General features: G+C 36.9%; 1 protein-coding gene across 3 annotated transcripts in view; it reads left to right on the top strand.

The window, feature by feature from the left end:
• alpha-Cat (catenin alpha) overlaps nucleotides 1-24,661 on the top strand; it is a 610,048-nt gene that overhangs the window by 275,711 nt on the left and 309,676 nt on the right. For all 3 annotated transcript variants that reach the window (XM_090391790.1, XM_090391792.1, XM_090391791.1), the window contains exon 8: nucleotides 14,851-15,054. In XM_090391790.1, coding sequence (XP_090247916.1) covers nucleotides 14,851-15,054 — 204 coding nt within the window. The remainder of the gene's footprint in view (nucleotides 1-14,850; nucleotides 15,055-24,661) is intronic.

Raw genomic sequence — 24,661 nt, forward strand, 5'->3', positions numbered from 1 at the left:
CTTTTGATTCGATGATTCTTCTTTCGAATTCATCCTTGCAAATATATAAATTAGTAGTGCGTTCCCAATCAACTTGATGTGGCTGTTCTTCAAGGTTAGAGTTTGCCGAGAAAAGGACATGACTGGAAAGGGCGCTCGCTCGTGCTCTACTGTAGGAGATGTCACGTCTATGTTCCTCAAGACGAAGTGAAACAGATTTGTCTGTCTGGCCAAAATAATTCTTACGAAAGTTGAGAAGGCAGCTGGACAATTACCAAAACAAACTGCGAATCTACTTAGGATCGATGCCATCTTTACCATTAACAACAGTCATCGTCCTACAGATAATCTATCGCCGACAGAAAGGAAAGCAATACACCAACTTCGTAACAACAATGACATTATTATCTTACCTGCTGATAAAGGGAATGCAACTGTAATCTTAGACAAAGCTGACTACCGTTGTAAGATGAACAACTTGTTAAGTTCTAACACGTATTCTATGCTAGAAAGTGATCCCACAAGAGAACTTCATAACCGTACAAACAATCTTCTGAAATCAACTTCTGAACTTCCTAGACATACAAGACTATCTCTCTGCTCTCTCTCCATCCCCTCATTCCTCGGTTGTACGTCTTGCCTAAGATCCATAAGGTTGACACCCCTTTAAGACCTATTGTGGAAGGGATTGACTCACCTACGTACAATCTGTCTAAATATCTTGCAGCTTCTTTAAAACATTTAGTTGGCAATTCTTCTTCCTTCATCAAAAACTCTGAAGATTTCATCTCAAAAATAAAAAATTTGAATCTTTTAGACTCGGACAGAATGGTAAGTTTTGACATCGTATCTCTGTTTACGAATGTTCCTACAGATGAAGTTCTGAGTCTTCTTAAGGACAAGGTTTCTAAAAAAGTGTTCGCTCTTCTAACTCACTGCATCAATTCCGGCTATTTCTGCTACGAAGAGAAAATATACAAACAAACTAGCGGTTTAGCTATGGGCAGCCCTCTATCTCCAGTCTTAGCTAACTTTTTTCTAGAAGATTTTGAAGAGAAAGCTATTTCTTCAGCTACTTTGAAACCTAAACTGTGGTTACGTTACATTGATGACGTCTTCCTTATTTGGGGACATAGTTTAGAGGAACTGCAAAACTTCCTAAACCATTTAAATAACCAACATCAAAACATTAAATTCACATCTGAACTAGAGATTAACGGCGTTCTCCCCTTCTTGGATCTAAAGATCAGTAGATTTCCTGACTGTCTTAAATTTTCAATTTTTCGAAAAACCACCCACACTGATAGATATTTACATGGTTCTTCTCATCACTTCCCACCTCAGAAACTGGGCATCATCTCCACCCTCGCCCATCGAGCAAGATGTCTCATTTCCACAGAAGAAGACCTTCAAACAGAGCTTAACTTCCTGATAAACACCTTCTTAAATAATGGATATTCGTCTCGTAACATCACTAAACGTTTGAGACCACGCCAACATCCTCGACAAGAAGATGACTCCAACCCTATCACTCATATACAGTTACCTTTTATCAGCACTCTTACCCCAAAACTAGCTAAGATTCTGAAAAAATTCAACATACAGACCGACTATACTGCGCTGCCAAAACTTCGTTCTTTTCTGAGTCGACCAAAACCAAAACACAACCATCTGCATTTTCCTGGTGTTAATAAAGTTTTGTGCAACTGTGGTCGACCTTATTTTGGCCAGACAGACAAATCTGTTTCACTTCGTCTTGAGGAACATAGACGTGACATCTCCTACAGTAGAACACGAGCGAGCGCCCTTTCCAGTCATGTCCTTTTCTCGGCAAACTCTAACCTTGAAGAACAGCCACATCAAGTTGATTGGGAACGCACTACTAATTTATATATTTGCAAGGATGAATTCGAAAGAAGAATCATCGAATCAAAAGAAATAGTTCTGGACCCTTCACATTTAAACAATAATCTTAGCTACAATTTACCCGATTCCCATAGCGCAGTAATCCAGTACTGGCGCTCAAAAATTACCTGTCGCACACATTCTACTCATGCCAACGGTAGCACGCGGTCACCTATTCAAATATGACTGTTATTATTCTGCTTTTTATTAAGCTGTAAAGTTCATTTTTTGCCATGTTATTTTATATCTTATGTTTTTATTTCTCACCTGAAGAAGTCGGAGCACCGATGAAACTAGTTGTGATGTATTAAAGGTTTTTGTTATACTTTCTCGGGTTCTAGTCAGTTAAATTTATTTTTATAAATATATATATATATATATATATATATATATATACACATATACACACACGCACGGGCATGTACACACATACACATGGTGGGCTCCCCTATCCGCAACCCAGGGGACGCGCCCTCTAGGGGTTACAGGGCCCCCTGAGAGAATTCCCATTCTTACCATGAAAAAAATAATAGGGGTTCCCCAAGTTCACTATAAGCCCAGTTGATCCATTTATGCATGTCAATGCATATGTAGTATGAAATCAAGGTTTCTAAAATAATAATAAATATTGTTATATTAATAATTATTTTTGAATAAAAAGTAATTTCACTTTATGTAGTTACCCCTGACAATGAGTAAAACATACGAGCAATGTTAGCAGTATTTTAAAAAAAGTTGGGAAAAATCAGACAGCATATCGTCATATGTTCCAAAGCACTTCAATATAAAGCTTCATTGGTAAGTGGATTTCATCCTCACAAATGTATTCATGGCATGAAATGAAAGAAATTAAGTTAAGACAATGATGTGCATATTCCTTCTACTTAAAAAAAAATTGAAACAGCATGTACTAGAAGTAGATGTATTAGTTGCTAAAATTGCAGCAACGTTAAATATCATAAAGAGAAGTTTTATTCGGTAACACTTCTCTAAAAGTGACTTAAAGTTACCAAAAAAATGCATCATGTGTTATACGATGCTGCTGTAGTTATGGGGATATTAGGAAATTATTGCTGTTATAAAAGTGCTTTATATCAAAAATGTCTAAAGATAGTAAAAGTGTTTGGAAGTTTATTTTTCACTTGGTTAGACTATAATAAATTTTGTTTAATCATTTATCCAAGTGTAAGCAAACAAAGTTTGCGCCTGAAAATATCTTCAGGACTGGGGTAAGGTAGTGCAACTCCGAGCAAAGGTGGACCAAGCTCTCATCACTCCTTGTTTCAGTATCTCCCATAATGCAAAGCACATCTCCTTGCAGACATGTATACTGCTATGCATTAAGGGAAGGGCCACTACCCAGACCGGTTTCAACCTTTATTGAGGTCTCGTCAGTGGGAGGCAGAGCCAAACGTGGAGATACTAAGGCAGAAGCAATAGGAGAGGTCATATTTACCTATAAAACCATTCTTTTTTTATACTACTGAGTAGTATAAAAAAAGAATGGATACACAATGATACTGTTGAACTTCACTAAAGGATTTGAGAGGATACTACATGAAAGGCTGCTGCATAAACTGGAGAATATGGGATTGGAATATAAACTCTTGGCTTGGATAAGTGAGTGGCTGGTGGACAGGTATCAGAAAGTGGTATATGGGGTGGGGGGGGTATCTGCCAGATTTAAGGTAGACTGGTAGCATGCCACATTGCCGTTTAATCTATATACTAGTCCAGCCATAAATACTGTTACAACTGGAACAGTGCATAAACCTTTAATCTATCAGTAAATCATATACAGCTTTCAGCACATACAAACCACACATATTATGTGCATATAGCAGCACTCAATGTTCAAAATGTCCCTCTTTTTCTTTCACATATAACCGAAGTCTAAGGTCACATATAAATGGTGGCATGCACAACTTCCGACATTAACGCTGCCATTGTTCACTCCATGTTCATCTTGGTGTGTGTGTGGGGGGGGGGGGTTACCACATCCCACCAAGGTGAAGAATTTGTGACACAGGCCACTCAACACTTTGTTTCACAGTATGCAGTGTACCTTCCAACAGGCCTCTGCACAGAAGGCAAGGACCACACAACGGTGGTTGGGACGAATGTGTCTGATCACATATCACGATCTGATTGGCTGTCTAGAAGTCCCAATCTGACTCCATTGGACTTCAAGCTCTGACCAGAATTTGACATCCAGTGGATTCAGATTGAGATTTCCAGATGGCCAATCAGATAGTGATATGTGATCAGACACATTTGCCTTCGACCACCATTGTGTGCAGGGGATGAGTCCTGTTGGAAGGTCCACTGCCTACTGCGAAACAAGGTGTTGTTCAGTGGCCTGTACTACAGGTTCCAGCATGGTGTCTTGATATACTTTGGCAGAAGTTTTGACCCTTTCTTTGCAGAAATGCAACTTGGATAACCCCCCCAACGTCATCCTCACCAAAACATCACTGACACCGAGTGGTGACTTTTGAATTCTGGGTGCAATGAGCTGCGCTGTATGACCATCCAGGGCATATACCAAATCAGTTTGGTGATTAAACGATTTCAGTGGTGAAAATATTCTTATTTATGAAGAGGATATCTCTTTATCTGATGTTCATGTACTGTCAGAGAAGTGCCTTTTGATTTTATCACCCTCTACCTCATAAGTTGTGATGTTAGGAAGTTTCCAGTAGAACAACGATACTCTCACCCAAGGCCATCTGTTAGTACATATGACATCGTTCATCTCTCACAACATCGCTTTCTGTGTTCTTATAGGATTACAACAGAGGCATGCCTTTGCAGCCCTTGCAAGCTGTTGCATCCTAACACAGCATGGTCAGCCTGTTCTTTGGCAGTCAGATATGTCTTGTATCATTATAAAGATTAATTGTCTGATACACAAACATCCTACTGATCCTCTACCATCATCAGTAACACTCCCCCTCCATTTTTGCTCTGTCTGTCTTCATGAAAGACTACATATCCCTCCATCTCTATTGCTGTCAGAATGTCATCCTCATTCAACCATGTCTCACTTATACCAATGTTAGATCCTGAATGCAGAGCTTTACAAGTAAATTCTTTATTCAGGATTTAACATGACAAACTACTACTTATTAAGGAGATATCTGCACATCGGCTAATAATTATAAAGTGTTGTTTTATGTTTTGTAATAATTGTAGTCCATGTGTGCCATATAGTGAGAGTTATTGTTAGGTTATTTATAATTCCCAAGTAAGCTGTCTAGTACATTGCGAAATTCTGAGAAAAATTATAGGTCGTAATCCCGAATAATTGCGTATAATTGGTACGAGTTGAGCATAGCGATGGAGGCTATACCTACGCGGAAATATGACGTCAGAGCGCCTACCTAGAATAATGTAACCGGACAGGTTAGGGAGAGTGTAGGATCACCCAAGGGACATGCACGATGGGGTTCGTGGGTGAAAACTGCATTGAATAGAGGGCGCCCGAATAGGGCGAATAAAAGACGATGCACGCTGTTTTATGGGGCCTTTTGACTTTTGATCTTCAGGTGCGGATTCGAGTTTCAGGGGGAGTTTGTTGGAGGATTCGTGAGAGAGCGGTGGGTCGACCACGGTAATGAAGGATGGCAGGTTTCTTTCTTTAGAATGCTTGAAGACTTTCAAGCTGAGCTGATCGCGATATGACGGCCTATGTGGAATCGAGCCTTAGCAGATTGTCCCATTGGAGAAAGTTTCCTGCGGAGCTGTAGACAGCACGCAACAGTCGGAAATTGAAGGATTTAACTTGCTCTGATTCATTGTGATTTAGTATAACCCTTAACTTAGAGTGAATTTTGATTCATTGAGTATTTAAACTTACATAACTGTAAATGTTTTATGTTTTTCCAATAAACATGCTTTGTACCTTATACCTGAGTTACGCCTGATTACGAATTCAAACCACCACTTATGAAATTGAACCTTTTTGGCAGGAAGGAATTTAGATATAATTGTTTAAGTGAGATTCAGTCTACGACTGCTAACTGAATCTGCACAGCGCTGGCGTGAGATAAATTATTGTGTGTATCCTTTTAAGTTTTGAATAATTTCCCTGAACAAGAGTCTCTTCTGTTATAGGATATTGGCTGGCATAGCGAAATATAAATTTTGCCAATATCCGAAGAGGAAATAAATCTGAATTAGTATTTTAGGAGCACGACAATAGATTAGAAGGAGACTTAATATAGAGTTAGAATAAGATATAATATAGAGAGATAGCGACATAACAATAGAGTAGCCAGTAGGACTTTGATTGTACACAGTTTTGAGTAAGCAAAAGGATAGATTCTAGGACAGTAAATTAATGTATAATAAGATTGAACTTACGAAATAACATTATATGAAAGTAAGGATATAACAATAAAACAGCAGACGAATATCAGATTTAACACCAACAATTTTTGGGCAGATTGTTGATCAATGATACAATTTTATTCCCCTTGTTTCAGATACTTCTGTCATTTGTAAACATATACGCTATCTAATTTCTGTTACTATAGCTAGTCCCACTAACTCCCACTTATTGGACTCTTATCATTACTCTTCTACACTCAGTGTAGAGGAGTCATGTCTAAGAAAGTTTCAGTCGTATCTCTACTTCCTATGAAATCATCATCCTTTTTGGAGGGAGAGAGAGAGGTAAATTTGCATTACCCAACATCAGTCTCAAACCCACGATCCTGAGATAAAGAGTCTCGTGCTGTACTGACTCAGCTAGCTTGTCTTCTAAAATGTGAATTCATTGACTCATGTGAATGACTTGTCATGTGAACAAATAATACAAGCTCAATTGCAGGTTTTAATGATGCAGAAAAACTTAATTGCAATTAAACTTCTCCTTTATACTGATGGAGAAATTTAAATTTTGACTATCAGAGTAATTATAAATTGCAAGATTTAAAGAATTGTGAGAATTTTGCAACAGTCACATCTCACTGAGACTTATTATATGTCTCTACTTTAAGAAGTACTGTAGATATCCAAAAATATAACATAGTAAATTTAATCAATTTTCTGTCGTTGTAAATAATTAATTATAAACAGACATTGCATCCATTTAAACGTGATTTTTTTTTTTCAATTAGAAAACAAACTTAACAATAATGTCCAATATGGCCCTTATGCTAGTGTAACACTAGAGAAATATTAAATGTAAGTTAATTAAAAAGCTAATTTTTGCATGCATAAGCCATTAAATTTAATACACTATGTTTCAAGAGCAGGTCATCTGTTACTCAGGTGGTTTGGAAAATGTCCTTTTTATTGGAAAGGCCTGGAAGCTCTCCCCCTTTCAAGGTACACTTCATCTTTGCAAATAGGAAAAAGTCTGTGGGAGCCAGATCTGGCAAATTTCTTAATCCTCTCTGTATGTGAATCCCACTCATGAAGGGTTATTATTATTATTATTTCTGGCGACTCCAGGAGTCCTTAGACTCATCGAGGGAGGCCCTAACCATCATATCCACACAACTATGCGATTACATTCTCACAGTATCTATCATACCTTGCCTTGAACTCGTTCACCGTCATAGCACCCACAACAGACTCTGGAAGCTTATTCCACTCATTTACCACTCTAAAAGTAAAGAACCCAGCTCTAACATCCCTGCTAACCACACTCTTGCCAAGCTTCCATAGGTGTCCCATAGTTTTCCCACCACCAGTCCTGATCTCAAAAATATCCTCTGAATTAATCCTATAGAATCCCTTTAGCAATTTGAATGTCTCAATCATATCTCCCCTCCTCCACCTATCAACTAGTTTCTACAACCCACAAATCTTCAACCTGTTCTCATATGGTTCATTCCATAGACCTGTTATCATCTTAGTCACTCGCCTCTGGATCCTCTCCACCTCCTCCCCATCAAGAAGGAACCGAGGTGACCAAATCTGGGCACAGTAATCGAGATAAGGTCTTATCAAGGCTCGGTACAGAGGTACAATAACTTGCTTGTCTCTGCTCGTCAAGGTATTTTTCAACAACCAAGTGAGTTGATGAGCTGATTTAGCTACTTTTGCAGTGTGCCCCCTAAACTTCATCTCCTTATCCACCAACACTCCCAAGTCCCTGGCCTCATCAATCTCTTGGAGTACAGTTCCACCAATGTGGTATACTGCTGCTAATCTTTTCACCTCAAAATGCATAACCTTACATTTTGTCACATTAAATTGACATCCATTCTCCTTAGCCCAGAACTCCAATCTATCTAAGTCATCCTGCAAGACTTTGACATCTTCTGCATTCACTATTGCCCTACCCAACTTTGCATCATCAGCGAACAAATGAATTGTTCCACTTAGATCCTTCCCTATATCGTTAATGAACAGATTAAACAGCAGTGGCCAAGAACAGGACCCTGCGGCACACCACTAGTCACAGGCCGTCTTTTGGACTCTACTCCTGAATAAACTACTCTTTGATATCTCTCCATCAACCAACCACCTAACCATCTCACCAACCCTATATCCATTCCCATATGTTGTAGTTTACGGATTAGTATTCCATGTGGTATCCTGTCAAATGCCTTTGCCAGGTCCAGCAGTATCACTGTAAATCCATTTCCCTTATCCAGTTCAGCCGTCACCTTGTTATAAAACTTGAGCAAGTTACTGAGGCATGATCTACCCTTCACAAAGCCATGCTGTCCTCTGTACAGTATCTCATTTTCATCAATCCATTCCTGTATTTTTCCCTTGACTACTTTCTCTAAGACCTTGACAACGACTCCTGATATGCTGATCGGTCGGTAATTTGCAACCGGAGTCTTGGATCCTCCTTTATGCAGTGAAACTATTTTCCCCTCTTTCCACACCTTCGGGACTAAGCCAGACCTGAGACTCAGATTAAACAACATGATCAAGGGCATTGATAATTCTTTAGCCGCTTCACGCAAGACCCGTGCCGGTATACCATCCAATCCCACAGATGTGTTCACATTATGGTTCTGTAATAAACTAGCCACCTCCACTTCATTCATCACTATTCCCGTATAAACTAATGGTTCCTTCACTTTTTCAATGTCACCACCTGGATGATATGCTTTTGCAAAGTGCGCGCTCAGTAACTCCACTATATCGACTGATTTAGGGACCTCCTTAGCATCGTCATTCCTTAAAATCATTTTGCCGTGTACAGTTTTTTTCTTGCTTGCAGCATATTGAAAGAACTGTTTTGGCTTCTCTTTTGCTTGCATAGCTAGTTTCCTTTCATAATCCGCTTTTGCTTTTTTTTACCACACTCGTTACCTTTCTGGCCTGCACTTTATACCGTTTGTGTGCCTGCAGGTCACCCCTTTCTTTAAATTCCCTCCACAGTTGTTTCTTTTTTTGCAGCTCAAGCTTGATGGTGTTATTCATCCATTTAACCCCTACTTGTTTTACTATTCGGGCCCTAGGTATACAATCAGCCATTACCTCCTGTAAATGCTCCTTGACCACATCCCATGCTCTATCGACGTCCAGCCCTTGCAGTTGTACATGCGATGGCACTGATCCAAGCAATCTCCTAAGCTTGTCATTCTTGCCAGCACGGTAATTCCACATATACCCTGTCTTAATCGAAAATTCCACACCTTTAGCCACCTCCCAGGTCAAGACCTTATGATCACTCTCACCAATAGGTGGCAACATGGTCATATTCATTACAGTCAAATTCTCAGATGCTATTACCAGGTCAAGCACTCTCACACCCCTAGTATTTTCAATTACATGCTGTCTCAGATAGTTATCCCTTAATAATTGAATAAAATCCTTTTCCTTCCTCACATGTGTCCTCTCCTCCTTCCAATCAGTGTTACCATAGTTGAAATCCCCCATAATAATTACCCTCCTTCCACTTATTTCATCAATTTCCCTATGCATACTATCTCCACCATCTATTCCATCACCTGGTCTATAGCAGCACCCAACTGTATATTTTATTCTGCCAGTCTCAATCTCACACTAAATAGCCTCAAATGAGCTCCTTTCACTATCCTGCGATACAACTTCAATTCTCCTTGGCTGCAGTTCATCAGCTATCATCAATAATACCCCTCCCCTCATTTTATTCTCTCTGTCCCTCCTAAACACACTATAACCTACACATTCTATCCCACTAACTATATCTTCTTCCGTCAGCCATCTTTTACTAATGCCAATAACCTGTGGCCAGGAAGAGCCAATCAAGACCAAAAATTCTTCCTTCTTGTTACTAATGCTCCTGGCATTAGTATACATGAAATGCAGTGATCTCTTAGTCCCACCCCTATATTGATCCGTTATTCTAAATGACCCATTCCCATTTTTTGTCCTCAGTGCTGGCTCGGGTACATTATATACATTCTTACACTCATCTGTCTCACTGATGTCTGCATATCCATTCCCCCCCCCCCTCCTTGGTAGTTCTATTTTCCCTGGTTTTGCACATCCATTTTCACTTCATTCAGCAACACTCTTTCCAGTCTCCGCACACCAAGTCCATTCAAATGCAGACCATCCATCTTGTATAAGTCCTTTCGCCCTTCAAACTCATTCCACACGTCCACGAATTCCACACAACACTGTCTGCATAACCTACGCATAATGTCATTTGCGATTATGGCCCTCCTCCTAAACTCCTCTCTATCATACCGCGGCAACAGACTAACCATTCTAACTCTGTCACTCTTTTCTTTCGCTACCTTTAACAATACTTTCAAGTCCTCTCTCATAAAAAATTTATCACCTTTCAATTCATTCGTACCCGCCACAATTATTAATTCTTTCACCATCTGTTTTTGCACTCTAATACTCTCACTTACATCCTTAAATTTCGCACCCGGTAGGTACGATTTAGTTACACTGCCATCTATCACCCCTCTTAATAACGAGTCACCATACAACACTCTTTCCTTCATTTCAGAAACTCTCTCATTCTTGCACTGTTTTTTTACGTTAGCCGAATCACTCTGGAAAGAGTTTTGCAGGTGCTCTAATTGCCGCTGCGCATTTTGTATCACTGCGCGCAACCTAGCGATCTCACTTCTTACAAATAATTCCTCATTATTTTTATCATTTAAACCATTTTCTCTCTCAGTATGGTTGCTTTCACTCTTTCTTAGATCAACACCGCTCTCATTGCCATCTTGTACATCGCAATTCTCTATTAAGCCACTATTTTCACTCACATTCTGGCAATTCTGGCTTTCTTCAAAATAACTATCTCACTACATGACACATACTTCAACTCCTCACTTTGCTTACACTTTCTGCACATTCTCCCACCACTATCACTTTCAATCCAAATTCCAGCCTCATTCAGGAATGCATACATTCCACACACATCACATTGGACAAACTCTCTCACATTATAGTTTTTGTACAATGGCGTCGTATTTTTGGACGCCATTATCTTACGTTGCATTGCCGCCATATTCAAATCTATGAAAACGTAACGTTATATACTAAATTAAATAACGTAATTCACACCAAAATCCCACAGACACAACAAGCTACCAAAATTAGGCAATATTACATTATGATTTTAACCTATATTCTAATTTTTACTCAAAATTGTACTTAGCTTTCGGGAGCTCTCTGAAAACACAACCATTCATCTGGCCCTCTAGCGGGTAACCTGTTGGGTTGTAAAGTTAGTGTGCACAGTTAGTGCCGTGGGTGGGCTAAGGATTTTCTAAATGAAGAAATTGTCAGTTTCATTTGGTTTCACTAAATGGAGAATTTTTTTTTTTTTTTTTAGTCTGAAAAATATTTTCTTTTAAGTGAATGAATAGAAATGAGAAAATGGTATTGCCATTTGGTAGCAGCTGACTTTTTAGGCACATCTTAAATAGTTCCACGACCAAAGCTCCATTGGCTTGTAGCTTTGTTTCAACTTGGAGTACTACTTCACCATAGTCTCATTCTGTAATTTAGGTCTACCATTTTTGATAGACCTAAATTTATGACCAGCTCATTTAGTTCATATTATATGAACTGCTCGAATCCCTTTACTTCTAAAGGTATAGATTGAGTAGACACAAGCTTTATAACAGACAAAGGATTTAATGAGGAAATGTTGGTTTTAGTATTATCACCTTGCATTGGTTCATGCTATTCCATTGAAATTTCATTTGTCTTCTAGGCGAAAAAACATTCTGTAATGTTTTTCACACAATTTTCATAATGAAACTACCACTGATATTACAATCTCTCTCTTTCTGTGGATTACATTGTACAAGTTCTTAATGTCATAAAGTCTAACTAAAAATTTAAACACCCAAAAATAAAATAGAGGCTGCTAAACCTTAGCAGAATCAATGTGAATATAGAACCTCAAAGTGGTGCATCCTTTCAGCCACATCATGCTGCATGCTCTTCATTTTTGTCAAGTTAAGAATATTCTGTCGAAATTCCCCGATTAGTGCATCATTTTTTTTCGATACCCAAATTCGGTTAGTGCGCCTATATACATCTTAAAAATAAATATTACAGATTTTTAAAATTTTCTATCTATACATTTTTTATGGCTATTCTAAAAAATCACTCACCAGAATGAAATAATTTAGTTATTGATTTAAAACATTTTACAAAGTTATTTTTAATGACATACTACACTACTTCCATCTATGCTAAGTGTACTATGTTCCAAATTTTTACCGCCAAAATTTATGTAGTCTGCTAATTACATAGCATTTTCCTGATCATATCTCGTACCTCCTTTGCAATTATTTTTCTTGCATTTTTTATTTATTATTTTTTTTTATTTTAAAGTATTTTCCCAACCTTTCATCATGAGTAAAAGAATTAGTGAGCAAAAAAGTGAACGTGTGAAAATGATTCGAAAAGTAATCTTATTGGACGAAAAACTTGAAATAATAAAGAAAGTGAACAAGGCGAGTCCAGTGCAAAGATAAGACAAGAACACAAAAATGGGTGAATCAACTATAAGAGCAATTTTAAACAAAGCTGCTGAATACAAAGTATTATAATGATTGAATTAGAGAGACTTCTTTGTACACGGATTGAAGATTGTAACCAAAAATGGATCCTTATTAAATCAAAAGTATTAAGTCTCTTTGCAACCTTGAAAGAAAGGGCTATCAATGATGGAAAAGAAGAATTCCACGTTAGTGCTCGGTGGTTTGAGAAATAGCCTACATAATGTTCTAATCACAGACGAAGTTTCAAGTACCGATAAGGAGGCGGCTGCAAATTATCCAGAGATTTGAAGAAAATTGTATAAGAAGGGGGCTATTGTGACTAACAAATATTTAATGTCGATGAAACTGGCCTTTTTATGGAAGCCAATGCTTTCCAAGACTTTTCTGGGTAAATCAGAGAAATCTCATCCTGGTTATAAAGTCGCAAAATCGAATGAAATTACTGCTAGCAATATGTGATCCATTTGGAAGCACATTCTTCCACATTGTGCAAATGATTTTAGAGGCTTTTGAAATGAATCTAAGTTAATTAAATCTCATTCTGAGAAACTGAGTGATTCCGACCTGCTAAATTTAGATGCATAGTGGGAAGATCCTGAAGAATATGAAGAAAATTTAATCACTGACAAGCCCAAAGAGATTTCACAGAAGCAAATTTAAAATATTTTTCTTGCAGCCGAAACTTTTAAGTAGCAAGGCCTTTAACTAGGCCCCAAGACATAACCTAATTGTTTTATAAAAAAATCAAGGGTAAAAAAAGAAATTTGAGGAACGAATTATACTTTTTTCCATAGGTTATTATACTCGATTAGTGCGTTTTCGATTAATGCGCCTGTTTTAAAGAATGCATTAGCTGCACTAATCGAGGGATTGCTGTACTTTGTAACTTTGCCGCTACAAAAAAAAAAAAAAAAGATAAATGCACGTAAACACAAGAAAGATATTTAATTAACCAAATATTTCGGTCTGGAAATAGCAGACCATCTTCAGTGGTATTACAAGAACAGTTTTAAAAAATACAAGCTAGAATACTAACAATAGATTGTTAAAAATAGAACATGCCGTGTGATATTATATCACTAAGTATTAAGTATAAAACGGAACATTTTGAAGTAGAGACATGATTGAAAAAAAAAATTAATGAGTAATCTTGATTAGACTTTCCCAGATTTTTGATATAGATATACAGTCATTACGATTCAGGTTGGGATGATAGAGTAAGGCCTCCACGCTTTCCTTGAACAAATGTTCGAACCTATAATGGGATCTATGTAAGAGGCGAGTTCTGGACCAAAAGATGCTGTGGTCAGTTTCAATCCCGTGTTGAGCCAGTCCAGACTTTTCAGATTTGTTGTGAAGAATGGAGGATTGATGTTCTTGGATTCTTTTTTCAAGAGAACGTCCAGTCTGTCCAAAATAGGAAAGAGGAGGCCTTACTCCATCGTCCCAACCTGAATCGTAATGACTGTATATCTATATCAAATATCTGGGAAAGTCTAATCAAGATTACTCATTAATTTTTTTTTTTTTTTCAATCATGTCTCTACTTCAAAATGTTCCGTTTTATACTTAATACTTAGTGATATAACATCACGCGGCGTGTTCTATTTTTAACGATCTATTGTTAGTATTCTAGCTTGTATTTTTTAAAACTGTTCCTGTAATACCACTGAAGATGGTCTGCTATTTCCAGACCGAAATATTTGGTTAATTAAATATCTTTTTTGCATTTATCATTCAGTCTTATGTCGCAAGTATCCTTAAAACAGCAAAAAAAAAAAAGTTATTTTACACAAAGATATAATACCTAATAAATAATGCTATTACATACAAAGTATATGAATTTGAATACGGAAGCTTAAATAAAACCATGATTTCTTACCATCCTTTTTTTGGTGGGGGGGAGAGGACTTGCAAGCAGAAAAATTGGAGAAAGCTGTATAATTACCCTAGGATAACCATTCATAATTTAATTTTGTAAGTACTATGATTAGTTTGCATTTAATTTTTATTTTTATTTTTTTAGGAACGTATTATCATGGATCCATTGACTTATAATGAAGTGCGCACACGTCCAGCTCTGGAAGAACGCTTAGAAAGTATCATAAGTGGTGCTGCATTAATGGCTGACTCTTCATGTACTAGAGATGAACGGAGAGAACGCATAGTTGCTGAGTGCAATGCTGTGAGACAAGCACTTCAAGATCTTCTATCAGAATATTTGTCCAATGTAAGTACTAAGCAGGATATTGCTATCATTATTGGCTTAGGGATATTAATGTAAGCTTTCTTTGCTAATTTTTTAATAATTACTTTCATAGAAATTCATCTACCATTTGTTTGGTTTTTAATTGGTCATCTATATTCCTAGCTCTAAATCACTCCTAAATATGAGAGAATGATTTTGGTCTTCTGAAGTTTTCCTTACCAATTTGGCCTTCTGACAGCTGATTTAGTAATCCTTCCACTCCTGTTGAAACAACCATACCACTTCAAAAATAATCATAATTTAGAATTCTGAATCTTTTTTACAGTTGCCTCTGTACATTAGAATTATTAACTTCATTTGTGTAACCAGATATAATTGCCACTTTCCATGTGCTCGATTGGAAATTGATATTTGTTTAAAGGGAAAAAAAAAAGTAATGTATTTGAAATTAACTGTACTTACCAGATATCTGATAATTATAATAGTTTCTATGGTTCTTTATTCTAATTCACAATTAAGTACACGGTGATCTTTATTATATCCTTATAATCTTATTCCAAGTTTGCACACATGATATGCCACCTGTCACTATGTCCATTTAAAGGAAACTAGTTTCTGCCATGTTTATATGCACATAGATTGTTAGATACTGTTACTATCCAGTATTCTTGTACCAAAAGTCACCTTCTCTCACTTACTGCTAAAGATAGTTATCCCTTAGTAAATCTATAAATTCTCTTGTCTTGCATGCTTTATCCTCCATCCAGATCTATATCCTAAAAGTTGAAATCACCCATACAGCTATATCCATATGATTTATCTGTCTATTGAATTCATAGTTACATTCATCTGAGCCCCTGGCCTGTACATACAGCTATGTAATTTGACATGGTATCTTCCAGTTCACCAAAAATTCTCCTTCTCATTGCCTGTAGAGCCAAGAAAATTTCCAAGCAGTTGAACCAAAAAACCAACAGCCACAGAAGTAGAAGCAGCTATTGAAAAACTCAAGAGCAACAAAATTCCAGGAATGGATATGGTACAAACAAAATGAATTTAAAATGAGATCTCTAAGTTATCATTTGCAGTGCTAAAGTTGAAGAGATGGTATGTTTCAATTTCTAAATTCATTGCATTTTTCACTTATTTGGCACATACTAAAATCTTTCATTTGTAGATCTTACTTGAGAAAATGCACATCGATAATCACAATTGCATTCTCTATATAAGAGGAAAGTCTCTTGAAAACAGAATGTTGGAGAAGATTTTATAGCTTGTATATAATAAACTGATTCCAGTATAATTGGAACAGTTTATTACATCACTTTTCTAATGGACAGAGCATATGACACTCATATTCCATTCAGCTGGGGCTGTTTTCATTAATCCAGATTTTGGCAATAAGTTGGCATAGTTGATACAGAATATTTCAAGCAACTAATTTTTTGGATGCCTGCCGAGGAGGCAATAGTGTTGGTGGTGTTTATGCTAAGAGAGTCTTCATGTCAGTGTAATCCCAAGGGGAAAGAGATATCTCATCTTGCCTAGAGATTTTGGTGTTGCCAAAGGTATGACTAGAATAATATGATTCTATTTTGTGGGAAATAAGGCAGAACTATTAAACTGGAACTTTATTAGTTGATCAGAGATTTTTTGAAAAATATATACAATTGTCTACAAGTTTCACCAATGGTTTTGTCTGGCTTCTTCAGGACATGTGTAACGGTACGTGGAACTCAACATTTGCTAGTAAAAAAGAATGGAGTAACACTGTGAAATAAATTAAATGGACGCGTGACATCATAAACATGGAACGTGGTGTATCACTCGTTGTTTTTTGAGTGCGTTATATAGTTTTTAGCAAAATGAAATTCTGGTAAGCTGAGCGAAATTATTAGGCTTTTCCAGATGTCTTTCAGAATCATTCCTTGATTTCTGTTTAGATTTTCTCCAGAGCGGAGTACAACAGTAGCATTTTTGAAGTTTCTACATCGAAAATCCTCTTCTATATAGGACATGGAGCTTTTATCCCAATCGATGGTGTGGTTAGTGATCGAGAAGTGATGAGGTAATCCTGAAGTATCTGTTCTGTTGTTGTTCACGTCTCCTACATGTTCTTTTTTTCAAATTTCCAGGCTTCTCGATGTTTGCCTTATGTAATTTAATCCACAGGAACATGGCATGTTGTACACACCTACGTATTTTGAAGAAGGCATTAATGTCCTTTGGTGATCTTTTGAAGCCTGGAAATTCGAAAAAAAGAACATGTAGGAGACGTGAACAACAACAGCCCAGATACTTCAGGATTAGCACATCACTTCTCAATCACTAACCACACCATAGATTGGGATAAAAGCTCCATGCCCTGTATAGAAGAGGATTTTTGATGTAGAAACTTCAAAGAAGCTACCGTTGTACTCTGCTCTGGAGAAAATCTAAACAGAAATCAAGGAATGATTCTGAAAGACATCTGGAAAAGCCTAATAATTTCGCTCAGCTTACCAGAATTTCATTTTGCTAAAAACTATATAACGCACTCAAAAAACAATGAGTGATACACCATGTTCCATGCTTATGATGTCACGCGTCCATTTAATTTATTTCACAGTTTTACTCCATTCTTTTTTACTAGCAATCATTGAGTTCCATGTACCGTTACACGGCCTGAAGAAGCCAGACAGAACCGCTGGTGAAACTTGTGGACAGTTGTATATATTTTTCAAAAAATCTCTGGTCAACTAATAAAGCCAGTATAAAGTTCCAGTTTAATATTTAATGAGTGACCAAATACAGCATAGAGAAGGCAGAACTATGTTTTGCAGCATTGAAATTGACAAGGTTATCTGAGATCCATCCATGAATGGTTTGGAGATCAGGCTTTCAGAGGTTTTGCTCTGTGAGTTGTGGTGGTTTGTTTGGTACAAGGTTTTGTCAAGTGAGGAGGAATATAGTGTACTATTTTGTCAGCAAAATTGTGTATTGGATTGGTGGTCAACCTGATGGTCATTGATGTATAGAAGAAACAGGTTGGATGAGAGGGGAGAACCTTGTCAGGCCCCCAGAATTAGTTTGCATAGTTAGAAGGTAGGGAACCATCAATCATCAGAAGCAATGTGCCTTCCAGTGAGAAAACTGGCAACCCAGTTGTAGAAGTCACACTACAGACAGAATAGTGGAAGTTTACTTAATAGGTCCTTGTGCCAGACTCGATCAAAATCCTTGGAGATATCTATTGTAATAGCTTGGGATTGGTGAATCCCAAGCTGTTGCACTTTGTGACATAGATGAGCAGGTTTCCTGCTCATCTATACCTTCTAACTATGCAAATTAGGAAAATTATGATGCCAGGTGATTGGCTTTCTCTGCAATGACGATGGAATCTGGGCAGTAGCAATGGGAGATTCTACAGTCTCTGAGATTTACATCTGTACGAGGGTGATCTGAAAAGTTTTAGGCCTAACAATGAAAAAACGAATTTATAATTTCAAAATTATTTTTATTTTTCAACATAATCTCCCTTGAGACTGATACATTTATTCTAAGGATGCTCCAGCACCATTATCCCGTCCCTGTAGTGGTTCTCAGTAAGATCTGCAAAATACCCCTCTACAGCTGCAATCACCTCTTGATTTGAAGAAAAATGCTGACCAGCGAGGAAAAGTTTTAGTTTTGGGAAGAGATAGAAGTCAGAGGGAGCCAAATCTGGGGAATAGGGTGGATGTTTTATCAATTCAGAGTGCAGATCCCTTAATTTTCCTATTGCCAAAACAACTTTGTGGGCAGGTGCATTGTCCTGATGAAAGATGATTTTTGTTCTTCTGCAAACTGGGTCCTTTCTCACAAATTTTTTCATCTAGTCTGGTTAAAAGATCGGAATAATATTCCCCAGTTATTGTTTTACCCTTTCATGATAATTTATAAATCAAAAAATTTTATAAGCTTTTCCTGCTGATGGAACCGACTTTGTCTTCTTTGGTGCTGAACAACTGGTTTCTGTCCACTGTTTTGACTGCTGTTTGAATTTTGGTGTGTAATGGTGAATCCAAGTCTCATCCATAGTAATAAATCGACGCATGAAATCAATTTTATTCTTATTAAAATGCTCTGAGCACTGTTCAGAGATTTTCATGCAAGTGTGTTTTTGATCTGCTGTGAGCAAATGCAGCTCCCATCTTGCGCAAAGCTTTTTCATTTGCAATTCTTCATGCAAAATATATCGACGCATGAAATCAATTTTATTCTTGTTAAAACGCTCTAAGCACTGTTCAGAGATTTTCATGCAAGTGCGTTTTTGATCTGCTGTGAGCAAATGCAGCCCCCATCTTGTGCAAAGCTTTTTCATTTGCAATTCTTCATGCAAAATATATCATGTATGTTCTTTTGAAATGCCTATAGTCTCAGCAATTTCATTCACTTTGACTTCCCGTTCACCCAATACCATATCGTGCACTTGATCATTGATTTCTGGTGTTGTTACACCTTTTGGATGTCTTTCACGTGGATCATCTTCAAGGCTGGTATGGCCATGTTTAAACTTGGCAACCAATTTCTTAATTATCGAAAACGAAGGAGAAGAGTGCCCATAAACTTTTATGAACTTCGAATGAATTTCTTTTGTCTGTAAACCTTTTTTTACAAAGGATTTTATGACCACATGATACTCAATTTAATCCATTTCAAGGGATACAGGCAACAGTTTTGCTTCAGACAGCTGTATAAAACAAACTACTTGATAGAATGACTTGCAATTTCACATGGATGCTTATGACAGATGTACCAACTTTGAAAAAAAAAATCTTGCTGATGGTGTTTGCCATCTATGGTCGAGGCCAAGAACTTTTCAGACCACCCTTGTAACTGTATAATGAAGAGGTTTTTTAATTTTACTAGAAATTATACGATTTACAAGAAATTATATCTCTGTCTTAATCCTTTACCTAAGCATAAACAGTTTGTGCATGACTTATCTCCACAACTAGGTTACTTGGATATAGAGGCTGTTGACTTCATGTCAGTTGTCTCAGTATCTCATAATGCACAGTACATTTATTTTCAGATGTATTTATTATTATTCATTATAGGAAAGGGTCACTACCCAGACTTGTTTTGATCTCTATTGAGGCCTCATCAATGGGAACTAGACCCATGATGATACTGAAGGTAAAATTAGTATATTATTATTATTATTAAGAAATACCTCCAGGGAGCCGTGGAGTTAACAAGAAAGGCCACATATTACTTGTAGCAGCAGTCACACTTGTTCTTGAATTCATTCACACGACCCACATTCACCACTTTCAGTGGTAATCCATTCCAATTGCATACCACTCAATGAGAGAAAAAAATCTAGCTCTTACCTCCTTTTGAAGGCATTCATTCTTGACTTCCAAAAGATACCCTTTTGTCCTTTTCCCAACCTTCATAAAATGGAAAACTTCCATCTATTGATGGCTTGTATGACTATTTCAGAAGTTTGTAAGTCTAATCATATCATACCTCTTTGTCCTGTTTGCTAGTGTATGCAAGTCTACAAATTCTCAATCTGTCTTCATAATCAATTTTCCATAATCCATTTTTAACACTCTTTTGCACTTCCTCCACTTTACCAGTATCACCACAAAAACCAAAATAATAGACCTGCACACAATAGTCCAAATGTAGTCATATCAAGGCCTTATGAAGAGGCAAAATGACTTCCCTATCTTTACATGTCAAGGTTCATTTCAGCATTGCAATTATCCTCTGAGTTGTATTTGAAATCTTTGCTTTTGGCCCTTAAACTTCCACTTCCCATCTGCTAAAACTCCAAGATCCCTAGCCTGATCAGTTTCTCTATCATAATCCCACCAATATAATATGATGTTGGATATCTCATCGTGCCAAATTGCGTGACTTTACATTTGTTAACATTGAATTGACAGTCATTCATGCTCACAATTCCAATCTATTCAAGTGATTCTGCAAGTACTGCATATCTGTTGCATTGCTGATTACTCTACCTATCTTTTCATCATCAGCAAATAGCTTTGTCTCCTGTCAAATTGTTCTCAATGTCATTAATGTGTAGATTGAATAACAGTGGACCAAGGACCGATTCTTGTGGTACACCACTGGTTATCTTAAATATTGCAGGCTCACATCCCCCATATACCACTTTTTGATTTCTGTCAATCAGCCATCCTCTTATCACTTTAATTTATGCAACAGTCTTTTGTGCAGTATTCTGTCAGAATCCTTAGCAAAGTCCAAAACTATCATGGTGTATCCATTCCCTTTGTCTAACTGAACAGTAACATTATTTATAGAATGTAAGCAAGTTACTCAAACATGAGCTGCCATAGTAAACCATGCTGTTCATTGCAAAGCATAGATTCTCTGTCAACCCATTCCTGTAAGTGAACCCTAACCAACTTTTCCAAAATTTTCACCATCACCACTCCATAGATACTCTTTGCACCATCCTTGTACAATGGGAGTACCATACATTCTTTCCACTCCTGTGGCATCTTCCCTGTTCTGAGACTCAAATATATAGCCTGGTCAAAGGCCTGGACAGTTCATCTGAATACACTTTTAGCATCCGTGGTGATATCCCATTAGTCCCTATTGCTAAATTATTATTATTCAGTTTGTGCAGCAGTGCTAGTATCTGCTACTGATACATCTGATTTTCTTCATTCAGTGAAGAGGTAGCAGTTATCTCAATGTTGCGTACACCAGGTTGATAGCTTTTAGCAAAATTCTTACTCATTAGTTGAACATTCTCTTCTGCATCTGTCTCCCACATGCCATCTGCATTCAGTAGAGTTATTCTTTCATATGCACTCTTTCTTTTACTTGCAGCAATAATATAATTCTTTTGGATGGTCTTTAGCTTGCAGTTTGTTTTCATACTCAGACTTATCTTCCCATGCAACAGTTGTAACTTTTCTGGCCTGCTTCATATATAGTTTTTATAACTGACATCATCTTAATGCATTCCTTCTGCATAATCTTTTCTTACAAGTCACTTGCTTAATAAGATTACACATCCAACATAAGTATTTTTAAACATTTCCAATGCACTAACGATGTCCTTCTCATCCAACAACTGACACCATGGCACAAAACCCAGCATACTTCTCAGTTTGTCATAATTTCCTGCTTTGTAGTTTAGCATGTAACCTTTTCTGAATGGAGCATTTAGAAACTATTTCCCAAGTCAGTACCACATGATCACTGTCTCCAGCCTGAAGCAGATAATTACATCTTTAACTGTGAAACACCCTTTGAAGCTGTAATCAGATTTAATGCTCTTTGACCTTATGTTCCTTCTTTCACATGCTTGAGGAAGTTTCATTAAATTCAATACATTCAGTTTCATTATTCTCATGAGATTTCACTACTACCCAATGAATGGATAACTCAAGTCCCCCCATTATGATTACTTATTTTGCACCCATCATCTTTATTTGATGGTGCATTTCGTTATATCTAGCAACCGATCCTCTAGGTAAGTAACAACACTCCACTATGTGTTTGATCTTGTTAGACTCTACACTAGATGGCTTCATTCTCACTGCTGCATAAAAAACTGTTATTAGTGTTGCAATCATAGATCCCAACTCTAATTGGATTCAAATCATCCAGTATCATTAGCAGCATACTCTTCCTCTCCAATCTTATGTATCTTTCCTAAAAATACTGTATCCTTTACACTCAATACCACTTACGTTATCTGCCTCTTTCAGGTTTCAATATTTCAGCACGGCATTAACCTCTCTCCCTTTGTTTCTGATATGCCTAGCATTCATGTACAGTCATAAGCTACCCACATGTTGTTTTCTATACTCTTCTCTGTAGTCTACATAGCACGGTTAGGACAACTTAGAAATCTCTGTTTTTATCTAGTGCCTTACTTATGCATCTGTTCTTTTGCATGCTTGATAAGTCTGAACCGGAAGAACAAAAAATCGTTCTCTCCTCATAATCATTTCCATGATAATGCATGTTCCCATCATTAACTTAGATTGTTGCTCTTTTACAGATTCTTACCATTCCTCCCATCATAATCTAGTTTCTTTGACTCTGTGTTAGATTTCATGCTAGATAATAATTTTTCCAGATTCCTGATATAAACACATTCAAGTGTGGGTTTGTCCCTCTTATACAAATCCATTCTTCCTTCAAACTCACTCCACAATATCCAAAATCTCGTATTCACTCCTTATACACAGCCTCTACATCAAATTGTTTGCCATAATAGCCCATCTTCATAATTCTTATGTATCCAGGTAATATACTTACGATTTTCACATTCTCAGTCTTCACTCACACCCCTACCAACAATCCTTTCATATCCTCTCATACTAAACTTATCACTAGTTAAGTCATTCATGCCTACTAGAATTATATTTTTCAATTGCATGTGTTTTTTAATTTTTGCTCCTGGAAAACTTGAAGTTCTGTGTTTTGTTGTTTCTTATTTTGCTGCTTAACTTTGTCTTACCTATGCTCCTTTAAATGGCACTTAACTTTCTGTAATTCCCATGTTGTCTTTCTAATAATCTGTTTTAACTTTACAATTTTGGAGATTAAATCATTTTCAGTATCCTCAAGTTTGTCTTTAGTGTGGGAAGCCTTCTTGTTCTTGGCTTCAGTTTTCTTGTTGCCATTGCGTTTCTCCTGCATTTTTGATGCCATTTTGTAGCTTTGTTTAATATTGCACTATCTCAATAAAAATGTTATGAAAACACTAAATCAATAGAAGGGTCTTGCTTCAGGTTGCATATGGCTACAAAAATCTGCACTAATATACTATAAAACACTAATTTCAAAGGAAAAAATACAATTAAATAGATAAAGATCACCAATTTTACTAGTGCTAAATACTCAACCACTCACATTGTAGCCTCGAACCTGAAAATATTTTCAGATCATATTTTCCACATACAAGTAATAAAATGGTGTGTCACTGTACTATAAAAATACTCTGATCAGAGGTAATTGTAGGAAGTTTTTCTGCTGAAAGTAAACTATGCCGGATAAATTATATTCTAGTTTTAATCCTGTACCTAAGCATAAATAAACACAATTTGCATGTGTAATATCTTCAGGACTTAGCTACTTGTATATAGACCTCTGCGCCGATTTAACTGTGAATATCTTCATGTGTCTAGCTCTCACTGATGAGATTAAGTTCAAAACAGGTTTGATAGTGACCCTTCCCATAATAATATACACATTCCAAATGAAGTATGCTATGCATATGATAATATGCACAGTTAACTACCAATTAACTGAGGCAGTTGATATGAAGTCAGCAATCTCTATATACAAGTAGCTATTTGTGAAAGTATTTCATGTTCAAACTTTGCTTATGCTTGCATAAAGGATTAAAACAAAAGCATAATTTCTTGAGACCTGTAGCCTTGTGAAAATGGTTGTGAAAATTGTAAAACTTCTTCCTTTTCTTTTTAACTTCCTTGGGACTATGCGGTGTTCCCTTATTTAGCACATATTATTCCAATAATCCTCACTGTCTGTAAATATTGTCTTACCTCAGGTAGTTTAGTTATGAGCAGTATAAATCACAATTTTTTTTTTACCTGAGAAACGGTTTTCTTTTAAACAAAACTGCATAGAGCTC

Source organism: Typopeltis vanoorti, chromosome 4 (genome assembly GCF_054136105.1).
Source record: "Typopeltis vanoorti isolate ZY-2024b chromosome 4, IOZ_Tvanoo_1.0, whole genome shotgun sequence".
Lineage (NCBI taxonomy): Eukaryota > Metazoa > Arthropoda > Arachnida > Uropygi > Thelyphonidae > Typopeltis > Typopeltis vanoorti.